This window comes from Cetorhinus maximus, chromosome 5, assembly GCF_964194155.1.
Source record: "Cetorhinus maximus chromosome 5, sCetMax3.hap1.1, whole genome shotgun sequence".
Classification (NCBI taxonomy): Eukaryota; Metazoa; Chordata; class Chondrichthyes; order Lamniformes; family Cetorhinidae; genus Cetorhinus; species Cetorhinus maximus.
The window spans coordinates 140865750-140878487 of record NC_135883.1 but is presented as its reverse complement, the minus strand read 5'-3'; the positions used below and the strand labels follow the sequence as shown (position 1 = coordinate 140878487).

The following is a 12738-nucleotide window of genomic DNA, read 5'->3' as shown; positions in this document are numbered from 1 at the left end:
GGCCATTGACAGGTCAGCGGGCGGACAGCTGATCTCGCTGTCCGCCCGCCTTCCTGAATATTTAAATGGGGCAGGATTACGTCGGGGGTTCCTCCCGCATCATTTTCGCGTTGGCGAACGGGCCAATGGAACAATTCTGGCCATTAAGTTCTTGATCTTGGCTGGGTTCAGCAGACATGGCTTTCCCATGAAAACAGAAACCAGGGAGAAGGTTCAGCCCAAGTCACTCCTGCACATCTTCTGAAGGGCAATTATGAAGCAGTGCTGGAACAGGTCTGGGATGAGATCACCAGCATGTTCCCCATTGACTGCAGAATGGAGGAGCAAGTGTTGAAGAAACAAGGGGGATGAAAATATACAATTAAAAAAATGCAAGCACTTTGACAACAGATATAAGGGAGACGGAAAGACCAATAGGGATCTTTCGTCCCTTAGATTCTAAGCAAAACTTTGACTGCGATACCTGTCAACGTTACTGTTGTCTTCCAGCAGAGTGGTGATGAACACCAGAGGGGGCTGATCAGCTTTCTCCTTATAAGCCGCAAATTCAAATTGTACAGGCCGCAGGTAGAGATGGAATTCATCGAAACCCATTTGTGCTGCCGCAGACTTGTATAATCTGGGAATAAAGCAGCAATGTTACTAGAGGGTAATACATTCTAATATGTTTAGAATCTTTCAAATTCAAAGAGAGAGATAGGAGGAAAGTTGCAACAAGCAGTACATGACAAGTTTTAAACATTAAGTCACAACAGTCCCATATTTGAACTATTAAAGCGGAATCTATCTACCAATATTCATTACACTGACTCCCAAAGCTACCTTGACTACACCTCCTCACACCTTGCTTCCTGTAAGGACACCATTCCCCTCCCAAGGCACCTTCCCATGCAATCACAGGAGGTGATCCCTCTTTACCTCTTCCCTCCTCACTGTCCAATGTCCCAAACACCCCTTCCAAGTGAAGCAGCAATTCACTTGCACTTCTTTCAATTTAGTCTACTATATTCACTGCTCACAATACAGTCTCCTCTACACTGGGGAGACTAAACACAGATTGGGTGACAGCTTTGCAGAACATCTTTGCTCAGTCTGCAAGCATGACCCCAGCTTTCCTGTCGCTTGCCATTTCAATCTGGCTCTCGTTCTCATATTTCTGTCCTTGCAGTGAAGCCCAATGCAAACTGGAGGAACAGCACCTCATCTTCCAATTAGGCACTTTCCAGCCTTCTTGACTTAACATTGAGTTCAACAACTTCAGAACATGAACTCTGTCCTCCATTTTGATTTTTTTCCATCTCACCCCCTTCCCCCATTACCCCCCCCCAAGGGCCAGTCTGTAACTTGTTCTTGTGTTTTGCTTTCAGAAAGCGCTGACCCTTGTTCTGATATCTGACCTTTATGCCACTATTAACACCTGCCTTAGTCTTTCGCACTATCATTACCACTCCCTTTGTTTTGTGTCCACGACATCTTTGTCATTTAACTCTCCTGAGTACCAACTGATCTCTGGCCTCCTATTTTGCTCCATCCACGCCACCCTCTCTGTTCACCAACATAAAACCCATCACATTTCTCTCTTCAGCTCTGAAGAAGAGTCATACGGTTTCGAAATGTTAACTCTGTTTCTCTCTCCACAGATGCTGTCAGGCTTGCTGAATTTTTACAGCATTTCCTGTTTTTATTTCAGATTTCCAGTATCTGCAGTATTTCAGTTTTATTATAGCGGAGTAATAGATATGCAAGTTCGACACAAAGGGGCTGAATTTTTCTCTCGCTGGGCGGACACACAGCGAGAGAAAAATTCAGCCCTGAACGAGTGTAAAATGATGCACGATGATGTCGGGCGAGTATCCTAATGTCATCGCACACTCAAGCGATATTTCGGTCGGTGGGCGCATGCGAGAGTCAGAAGTGCATCCGCCAACAATTAAGCAGCCTATGAAGGCCCTTAGTCAATTAATTGACTCAAATTCTTTGGTGCCCATCCAACCATTCGGTTGGCAGGATGGGGTTTCAACCAGTGATTAAAAAATTTTTTAAACCTTTGACACCCATATTTAACATGTCCATGCTCGTGTGACAGAGTCACATGAGGGGACATGTTTTCATTATTTTTAATATCTTTATCTTCATTTTTAAAAATCTTCATCTCCTTGAGGTAGCTCTGTGCCTTGGGGAGCTTTTACTGTGCGCAAACCTGCGCTCGCGCTCCTCCTGCCCCCACCCTGGCAGCTCTGAGCGTTGCAGCACGCGTTTCACGCTGGCTGGCCGTTAATTGGCCAGCCAGCGGGAAATCCACGTCGGAGCCCGATCACGGGCGCTGGTCAGCTTTGCGACCACCCCCGGGCCCGACCGACAAGGGCAAAATTCTGCCCATGCAGTATTTTAAACTGATATCTAAAAGATATTAAACTCATGGTAAACTTCAGCAGACCAAGTATAGTTTCCTCACTGATTTTTCTGATGTTATTGGCCTGAACGTGTGTAAATAAACTTGTGTAAATAAGCTAAGTAAACTTGCTGGGCTAAAGTTCCAAGATTGCCAGTTGCCCTCCAGTCCCTCATTCACTATTCATGGGTGAGCCTCAATGGTGCCCAACCGGACAGGCATCTCAACAGGGCTTACTTGCTATGGACACATATGTACTTACTATTGTGCGTGACTTAAACTCTCCTGAAACACATCTTATACTCAGACACACACGAGCAGTAAAAGAATATCCTAGCGCTCATTAGCCACAACAATATCTTAGTATTGATATTAGAAGCTTCGAACATGATACTAATAATATGAAAGCAGCCTCCTCCATTACTGAAGTACACAGCAGGTGAAACATGTCTCCCTCTGCAGGTGTCAGATCCTGATGTAATTCAAGATGTAAAAATAAATCCTCGCAGCTTCAGTTACCAAGATCAAAAATCACGCTGTCTGTGTCAACAAAAGCATAGGTCTGTATATCAGATAATCACAGAGTCACAGAATTTTAACGGCACAGAAGGAGGCCATTCGGCCCATCCTGTCTGCACCGGCTCTCCAAATGAGCATTATGACCTAGTGCCATTGCCCTGCCTTTTCCCCCCGTACCCCTGCACATTGTTTCTATCCAAGTAATCATCCAACGCCCTCTCGAATGCCTCGATTCTACCTGCCTCCGCCACGCTTGCAGGCAGTCACGGCCTTCCGCACCTCAACCGCCCGTTGCGTCCACAAGCTTTTTCTCACCTCACATTTGCTTCTTTTGCAACTCACTTTGAATCTGTGGGGCCCTCTCGCTCTTGATCCTTTTACCAGCGGGCACAGAGCTTCTTCCCTCTCTACTCTGCCCTGCCTTCAACTTAGGGAAAGCTCGCCCCGAGGCACAAGGGCGGCCCGACGTGCATGCGTCCGCGCCGATCACAGGCCGCCGAGCCCAGCTTCCCGAGCAGGCTCCACTCGATTGGCCCAGCAACGCCGGGGTAGCTGAATGTGCTGGCCGACCGGCCTGGCTACCTTCTCCCTGCCCGCAAACGAGCCGGGGCATGCGGACCACGCGGACAGCAGCAGCAGCAGCAGCAGCAGCAGCAAAAAGATTGCGCCTCCGTTGTGTGGCAGAGTGAATGTGGAGAGTGGTGACGTGAGCAGCCTCTGCTGGCAGCAAAAGCCTACTGCACCTGGTATTCCCAGGCGGTCTCCCATCCAAGTACTAACCAGGCCTGAATCTGCTTAGCTTCCGAGATCAGACGAGATCGGGCGTTTTCAGACTAGTATGGCCGTAGGCACTTGCAGCCTGCCTTTCTGGCTAATTCAAGCCTCTCAGTCCAGCCCCTTCTTCTTTACCGCAGTTTTTTTTTTCTCTCTCTTCTTCTTCTTCTTCTTCTTTCCCTCCTACTCCCTTTCCTCCCTTCCCCACCTGGCTCCCTTCCTTCTCAGCCTCCCCCCACGGGCAAACTGCAAGCCCTACTTACGCCTCACCAGCCTCCAGCCTGCACCCTTGCTCCCGTTCAACATTCGTCCTCTCCGCACTGGGGGAAGCGTCAGGCACGCACTACCATCCGCCTCTTGTGCCTTTGTCCCCGTACCCCTGCACCTTGTTTCTATCCAAATAATCATCCAACGCCCTCTCGAATGCCTCGATTCAACCTGCCTCCGCCACGCTTGCAGGCAGTCACGGCCTTCCAGACCTCAACCGCCCGTTGTGTGAAAACGTTTTTCCTCATAATCTGAATACGAGGAAGAAAAAGCAAGTGGGAGAGAATCCGATCTGTTGTTAATTGATACATAAACTTGGTACATAATAAGGATAAATATGTGGCTCTCTCACTAGCTTCTAATACTGTTGTATGCCAATTTATATTCATCTTTAAAAAAAACTTGGCTGAGCAACTTGAGGACAAGTGTGCTGATGCGCACTTACAACATTCAGTAATAAAGCATGGTTTCAACATATGGACAGAAAGTGCCGGAAAAAACCAGCAGGTCTGGCAGCATCTGAGAAGAGAGAAACAGAGTTAACATTTCGAGTCCATTACGACTCCTCTTCGGATCTGAAGAGAGGTAGAAATGTGATGGGTTTTATGCTGGTGAGAAATGAGTCAGATGGGACAAAAGGGAAATTCAGGCAAAGGTTCGAGGGCAGGGGAGATTAAATAGCAAAGATGTCACGGAACAAGAGGCTGGTGGGGTGGAAAGTGAGGACAAGGGGAACCCTATCTCATGGCTGTAGGGGGGAAGGGAAGAGGTGAGGGCAGGAGTGCGGGAAATGGGTCAGACATGGTTGAAGGCCCTGTCAACCACAATGAGGGGGAATCCTCGGCTCAGGAAAAAGGAAGACGTATCGGAAGCACCATTGTGGAAGGCAGCAACCATTGGAATATATACAACTGAGATGGAGAAACCGGGAGAATGAAATGGAGACATTACAGGAAGCAGGGTGTGAGGAGCTGTGGTCAAGGTAGCTCTGGGGGTTGGCGGCTTGTAATGAATATTTGAGGACAGTCTATCACCAGAAATGGAGACAGAAAAGTCAAGGAAGGGAAGGGAGGTGTCGGAGATGGACCATGGGAAGATGAGAGAAGGGTAGGAATTGGACCCAAAATTGATTAATTTTTTCCAGTTTCGGATGAGAGCAGGGAGCAGCACCAATACAGTCATCGATGTACCGGAAAAAGAGTTGAAGGAGGGGGCCTGAGTAGGAGTGGAACAGGAAATGTTTCACGTACCCCACAAAAAGACAAGCATCACTAGGTCCCATGCAGGCATCCATTGCTACACCTTTTATTTGGAGGAAATGAGACAAGTTAAAGGGGAAATTGTTCAGTGAGAGAACAAGTTCAACTAGGCAGAGGAGAGTGATGGTGGATGGGGGCTGTTCAGGCCTCCATTCAAGAAAGATGCGGAGAGCCCTCAGCCCATCCTGGAGGGGGGATGGAGGGGTAGAGGGATTGGATGTCCATAGTGAGGAGGCGGCGGTTAGGGCCAAAAAGCTGGAAATTATTGAAATGACATAGGGAGTCAGGAGAATCACAAATGTTGGTGGAACATTGGAACATAGGACTCAGGACCAGGAGTAGCCCTTTCAGTCCTTCGAGCCTTTACCACTCAATAAGATCATTGCTGATCTGGTTGTGGTCTTAACTCCACTTCCCCTTCTGCCCTTCCCCCCCATAACCCTTGGCTACCCTAGGTGGGAAGAAGCAGGACAAGGGGAGAAAAATTGCAGTCAAGATAGGAAGAAATAAGTTCAGTGGGCTGAAATGATGGGTCTACCAGGGCAGTTCCGTTTGTGGATTTTGGGAAGGAGGTAGAAGCAGGCTGTTCAGGGTTGGGGGAGGCTGGGGGAGGATCTCCAGAGGAGATGAGGTCAGTGACAGTCCTGGAAACAATGGCTTGATGTTCATTGGTGGAGCCACGGTCCAGGGGAGGGTAGAAAGAAGTGTCTGAGAGTTGGCACACAGCCTCTGTGATGTAGCAGTCAGTATACCAGACAGCAACAGCATGTCCCTTAAACAGTTTCCAGCTACCACCAACCTCCTCCATCTGGCTCAACTTGCTCTCTCATTGACCAATTTCTCCTTTAACTTCTTTTATGGGTTGTGGGCATCACTGGCAAGGCCAGCATTTGTTGCCCATTGCTAATTGCCCTTGAGCTGACCACATTCCTGTAGGTCTAGAGTTACATGTAAGGATGGCAGATTTCCTTCCTTAAAGGACATTAGTGAACCAGATGGGTTTTCGTGACAATCAATGACAGTTTCATAGTCACTGAGACTAGATTTATATTCCAGGTTTATTAACAATTCAAATTCCACCAGCTGCCATGGTGGGATTTGAACCCATGTCCCCACAGCATTAGCCTAGTCTCTGGATTACTGGTCCAGCAACGTTATCACTATGCCACCATCTCCCCACTTCCTCTCACTTCCTCCAAATAAAAGGTGTAGTTATGGGTAGCCAAATAGGACCTAGTTATGCATGTCTTTTGGTAGGGTACGAGGAACATTCCTTGTTCCGAGTCCTTCTAAGACCCCTTCCCACAACTCTTTTTCCAGTATATCGATGACTGTATCGGAGCCACTTCCTGCTCTTGTTCGGAACTGGAAAAATTAATCAATTTTGCTTGCAATTCCCACCCTTATCTCACCTTCACATGTCCATCACCGACATTTCCCTACACTTCCTTGGTTTTCCTGTCCCCTGGGGATAGCCTGCCTGTTAATAATCATTACAAGCCCACTGGCTCCCACAGCTACCTCAACTGCACATTCTCACACCTTGCTTCCTGTAAGGACTCCATTCTGTTTTCCCAGTTTTTCCATCTCCGTCATATCTGTTCTGATGATGCTACCTTCCACAATGGCACCTCCGACCTATCTTCCTTTTTCCTGACCCAGGGCCCTTAACCGTGTCTGACCCGTTTCCTGCACTTCTGCCCTCATCTCTTCCCCTCCCTCCTACAGCAATGATAGGGTTCTCCTTGTCCTCACTTTCCACCCCACCAGCCTCCGTGTTCAAAGGATCATCTTCCACCATCCCCGCCAACTCCAGCACGATGCCACCACCAAACGCATCTTCCCCTCCCCTCCCCTGTCAGCATTCTGAAGGGACCGTTCCCTCTACGATACCCTGGTCGACTCCTCTATCACCTCCAACCACAGGAAGTGTAACACCTGCCCTTTTACCTCCTCTCCCCTCACTGTCCAAGGTCCCAACCACTCCTTCCAGGTGAAGCAGCGAATTACTTGTGCTTCTTTCAATTTAGTCTGCTGTATTTACTGCTCCCAATACAGTCTCTGAACACCGGGGAGACTAAACGCGGACTGGGTGACCGCTTTGTGGAACATCTTCAGTCAGTCCGCAAGCACAACCCAGACCTTCCTGCAACTTGCCATTTCAACACACCATCCTGCCCTCATGCCCAGATACCTGTCCTCGGCCTGCTGCAATGTTCCAGTGAAGCCCAACGCAAACTGGAGACACCATGGGCGGAATCATCCCAGATTTTTACTAAGTGTGGTAGCGGGCAGGAAAAGCAACAGTTCACCCACTGACTGGAATGGCGGCTCTTCATGCTGTATCATCCCAATCCCACCGGATTAATTATGCATTCCCGGGAAGCACACTGTTTCCATGGCGGGCAGGCTCTCATTCGCCCGCCACACCATCACCTCACCGTTTCATCACACTGGGCGCCATATTTAAAGTGCAGCCGCGCGCACACCTCTCAGTGCTTTCAGCCCAGGACTGCTGCACAGAAGACATGGCCTCGAAAGGCAAAAAGATTGAAGCCCCCCCCCCCTCCCCCCCGGTTTAATGACGCTTCCCTCGAGCGCCTTTTGGACGCTGTGATGTCCTCTACCCCTGCTCTGGCCGTAGGATGGGCAGCAACATCACCAACCTGGCTTGGGAGGCAGTGGCTGCAGTGGTCAGTGCCAACGGTCTGCAAAAGAGAACAGCCACCTAGTACCACAAGAGGATGAATGATCTCCTCCGTTCCGCCAGGGTAAGTCCCTCTTCTCATCACTCTCAACTCACACACTCACAAACCCATCACACATCCACAGGGTTCTCACTCACTGTCAGTTCAAGGGACATCACCATTCACTCTCTCACACACACCGTCATTGTCCTCATCCTGTCCATGGGACCACTCACCACCCACACAGGCCAGTTATACCTATCTTCTGGCCTGGCAGGCGTCCTGCTTACACTTTCTCCATCTCTATTCATGCAGGACAAGCTGGCACACAAGGAGAGGTTGCAGACTGGTGGAGGAATGCCTGAAATCAAGGTCCCCAAGGACTTTGAAAACAGAGCCATCCAGCTGGCCAGCGAGGATCTGGACCGGTCCTGTGCTGATGGTGAGGTCGGCGGTGCTCTACCAAGTAAGGATCCAGCAGTGCAACATCCATCAGACAACCATGCTGTGAGTGATGTGTCCTGTTTCACAGGCTATTGCCATGCACTAATTATCTCTCCTTGCTTCCGCAGGCACATCTGGGAAACAGTCAACAGAGTCCATGACCCAGGGCCTCCAATCAAGCCCCGAAGACACCTCTGAAGAGGAATCTAGAGGCACCCTCCCTGAAGACCTGTCACAGCGCTCATCCACACCCTCCAGCAGTGCGGGGACACACAGTTCGGTGGGACCTAGCTTTAGAGTAGCCTTGGGATTACAGTCTGGTGAGCGCATCACACTTTCTGATCCACGGCAGGCAGCGACAGGGACTTCCCAGGTGTCCAGCATGCGGAGGACCACTGGAGGCCAGAAATGTGCTCACTCCGAGTCAGATGATGAGCCTCTGCACTCGGTCATATCTCAGTTGCTGAAGCTGCAAAGGCAAGCTTGGGAACATCAGGAAGGGATGTCCGCTCCTCAGATTGCAAAGCACAATGGAGGAGTCTGTCCGACTGGCTGAGGTGATAGCACTGGCATGCCAATGGACCGTGGTCAACACTGGTAGGATGGTGGCCACCATACAGAACTTGATACAGGACTTCGTTCCTGCATTGCTGTGTAGATTGAACTCCATCACTAACACTATAGTTGGTCTCCAACAGTGCATATGTGAGAGGGGTGCTGGGCAGCTCAATCTCACTCCAGCTCCCCCTTCTCCTCAAGGAGTCAGCCAGAGGCCTTCAGGCGCCCATAGAGAAGAGGATAAGCAGGTGCACACCCTGGGGCCATCCATCCAGGTGACTCCAGCAGCTCCAGCTCCACAGGCCGTGGAGGGTGCACTGCCACACAGCAGGACCCCAAAAGCAGACCGGGGCCTTCCAGGTCTTGGCCCTCCAGAGGACGCCCGTCAAGGTCATCACAGACAGGGCGTAGCAGTCAGCAGGCTGCCTCCACCTCCGCTGTGGATATCCAAGGAGCAGCAAGATGTAGTAGATGTAGTGACAGGGTTAGGAAGGTTAAGAAGACATAGTTGCACAGCCTGGGCACGGGTGTTAATCACTTGTACATACTGTTCACTATTGTAAATAAACTCCCAAGAATGTCTCCCTGCCTATGGCTCCTTGTTCTAATGAGCAGTGTTTGTGTCACTCAGATGTGAAACCTTTCTACACAAGGTAAAGGCAGGTGTCTCAGTCCAGGGCCTCTTCCCTGTGCTTTGTGCAGCCTTCAGACCAAAGTGATGGTCCGTCCTCACACTCCCTGGACACATTACTGATGCCTGCACCTCGATGGTGCTTGTCATTGCAGCCAGAATGTAGTGGGCAGGTGTTACAGAGTTCTATCATTCTCTCTGTGTGCTCTCAAGGCCTTTAAGGTGGGGCTGGCCCCCAACTCGTCAATATCTGTGACCAATGATGCTGTGCTCCTGAAGGGCTCAGATGTTGAAGGTTGACAAAGGATCTGGTGCTTCTAAAGTTTCTTGGCTGCGTCTCTATGATATGACCCTGATCACAGAGCGCAAGCAAGCTACCCTCAGCCAGACAGGAGTTAGACATTCTCAGAGGCTGTGTGAAGATCTATGGAGTGTCCTTACTGCATGTTGTCATCATCCTCCTGCAATCGAGAAACTGCGTTTCCATGACAGGGGCACTCTCACAGAGGGTATGTGCGCTGCCATAAGTCAGACTGGAGATAAACATTCACGGATGCAATGTGAGGATCTATGGAGTGTCCTCACTGCATGTCATCATCATCCTCCACAAATCTAGCAGCTATGAGGGCCTCCCGAGCGCCTGCCTCTTCTGACCAGTGGGAGGGCCACATCACTGTTATCGTCTCCTTCGAGGACCTCCTCACCCTCATCTCAGTCGACGTCCTCCTCTTCAGAGGAGACCTCCAGCTCCTCCATCTCCTCCTCAGACAGCTCCTCTCCCTGTTGCAGTGCCAGGTTGTAAAGGGCGTAGCAGGTGACGACGATGCATGTCACCGTCACTCTCTTCTCCATTGTCTTCACTCTCTGTATGCCATAAGGCATATAGCTAGTTCACTAAGCTCCATGCTCCTGATGTGCTCCTCCTGCAGGACGAATGACAGACACATGGGTTAGCTTGGTTAGGTCTGAAGACCCCTTTATGCATTCCAGAGAGTGCTAGCCACCACTTAGCCAGAGTTTAGTGCACTGCATGGCTGCCCAAAACCCCACCCTCCTCCACCCCACTCCATCTGACCGATTGGCAGCAGCTTTACCCACAGGACTGCTGCTGTGCTCTTGGCACCACCCCAGCCTCAACCACAGGGCTGCCCTTGCCCCCCCCCCCCCCCCGCTCTCCAAATTGCCTCAACCCTGAAGTTCAACAGGCAACCCTCATGAGCGCTGCGCAACATTACTGTGCACTCACCTCTGAGTTCCCCTCAAAATGCAGCTCACCAAGTGAATGCCTTATATATGCTGTTGTGAAACACGTCGGCGTGATTCCTTGAGGGGATGATTTTGGTTGGCTGGCTGGCTGGCCTTATAATGATATGCAGATGTATTACAATGAGGTTACTGATGCCCGACAGTGGGAAACGCAGCCCACCATTGACGGGCTGAGCGGACGATCGCAATCTGCTTTCACGACGTCGGGAAAACAATTTTTGGACCTCTCGCCATATTGTCTGCACACGCTGCCGAAAAGGCCCGATGCCAGTGGCCACAGAAAATTCCGCCCAGTACCTGATCTTCCGATTAGGCACTCTACAGCACTCGAAGCTAAGGACCCAGAAGGCTGCAGTCATTTTCAATATGCTTTCTGGTATTTCAAAGAGTCTTTGAGGACTCAACATTGAGTTCAACAACTTCAGACCACGAACTCTGTCCTCCATTTTGAATTGTTTTTCACAACTGCTAGTCTGTATCCTGTTTTCATGTTTTGCTTTGAGACAGATCTGACCTTTATTCTGCTCTTATCACCTACTCTGGGCCAATGCTTTGTTTCTTTACTACTACCATTACCACTCTCTGCCTCTTGATCCATGACATTTTTGTAATTTAATTTCCCCTGCCCTCTAACCCTATTACTGACTTTCCTTTTTGCTCCACTTCACATCCCTGTTATGATGAGGCAGATGATGTGTGCCAGGCAGACCAAATCCACGAGGGAAACTTGGTCACGCTATCACAATGGTTTTGCAATTTGTATTTATTATGAGATGTGTGCACTGAATTCAGAAGTAAGAAGTCCACCAAGATCTTTAGAGATTTCAAAAAGTTAAATTAAAATATTTATTAAAAGATGTCAAGCACATACATAAGACTACAAATACTACTACAATAACTCTTAACATTCCTAATTAGCCTGACTCCCAGTTTCACTCCCTTTAAGGCAACAGTCCACAATAGGTTTTAGGTTTAAAACAAACTCAGTAAGTTAACACATTACCCTGGATAGTGGAATTCCAAATGGCTTTTCTCCAGCTTCAGTTTCATTAGGAAGTAGGGTTTGCACAAACGCCGGAGGTTTCATTAAGACTATTTCACACACTCCTGTTAGATCTTACATGGCCTTCTGACACATAACCTTTCATTCTCCTTTACATATGTTTCTCATTCTAATATGTAAATTCTATTGTTCCATATGTCTTTGAAACTGTATCTTCCTCATAATATAAAAACTTACATGTTGCCACTATATATTGTCAGCAACCTTTGAGAAAAATAAACACATTACTTAGCCCTGCTTATCTGGCCAGTTGTAAACAGACTAAGATCCCTTTGAAATCCAAATATCCCTTCATTTATATAAAAATCCAAATTCCCTTCACACCTTACATGCTAAGCCAGCATTCATGTTTACTCAAAAGAAGGTGCAGTCTGAATATAGAACTGAAGACTTGTGCTTGCCGCGCCCCTAGCCAAGCTGTTCCAGCACAGCTGCAACACTGGAATCTACCCAGCTATATGGAAATTGCCCAGGTTTGTCCTATACACAAAAAACAGGACAAATCTAACCTGGCCAATTACTGCCCCATCAGTCTACTCTCGGTCATTAGTTAAGTACTGAAAGGTATCATCAACAGCGCTATCAAGCAGCACTTGCTTAGCAATACTGCTCACCTGCTCACTGAAGCCCAGTTTGGGTTCCACCAAGGCCACTCAGCACCTGACCTCATTACAGCCTTGGTTCAAGCATGGACAAAAGAGCTGAACTCCCAAGGTGATGTGAGAGTGACAGCCCTTGACATCAAGGCCGCAATTGACTGAGTGTGGCATCAAGGAGCCCTAGCAAAATTGGAGTCAATGGAAATCAAGGGGAAAACTCCATATGTTGGAGTCATACCTGGCACAACAACCTGGTGGTTGTTGGAGGTCAGTCATCTC

At 49.0% G+C, this 12738-nt stretch overlaps 1 protein-coding gene and 1 non-coding gene across 2 annotated transcripts in view; both read right to left on the bottom strand.

Moving 5' to 3' along the window:
* The window catches only part of ccdc162 (coiled-coil domain containing 162), a 271702-nt gene that overhangs the window by 153247 nt on the left and 105717 nt on the right, over positions 1–12738 (bottom strand). The window contains exon 22 of the mRNA XM_078542866.1: positions 464–619. Coding sequence (XP_078398992.1) covers positions 464–619 — 156 coding nt within the window. The remainder of the gene's footprint in view (positions 1–463; positions 620–12738) is intronic.
* LOC144681210 (5S ribosomal RNA) lies at positions 3643–3761 on the bottom strand. The gene has a single exon (XR_013576739.1). It is a non-coding gene; the product is annotated as a 5S ribosomal RNA (ribosomal RNA).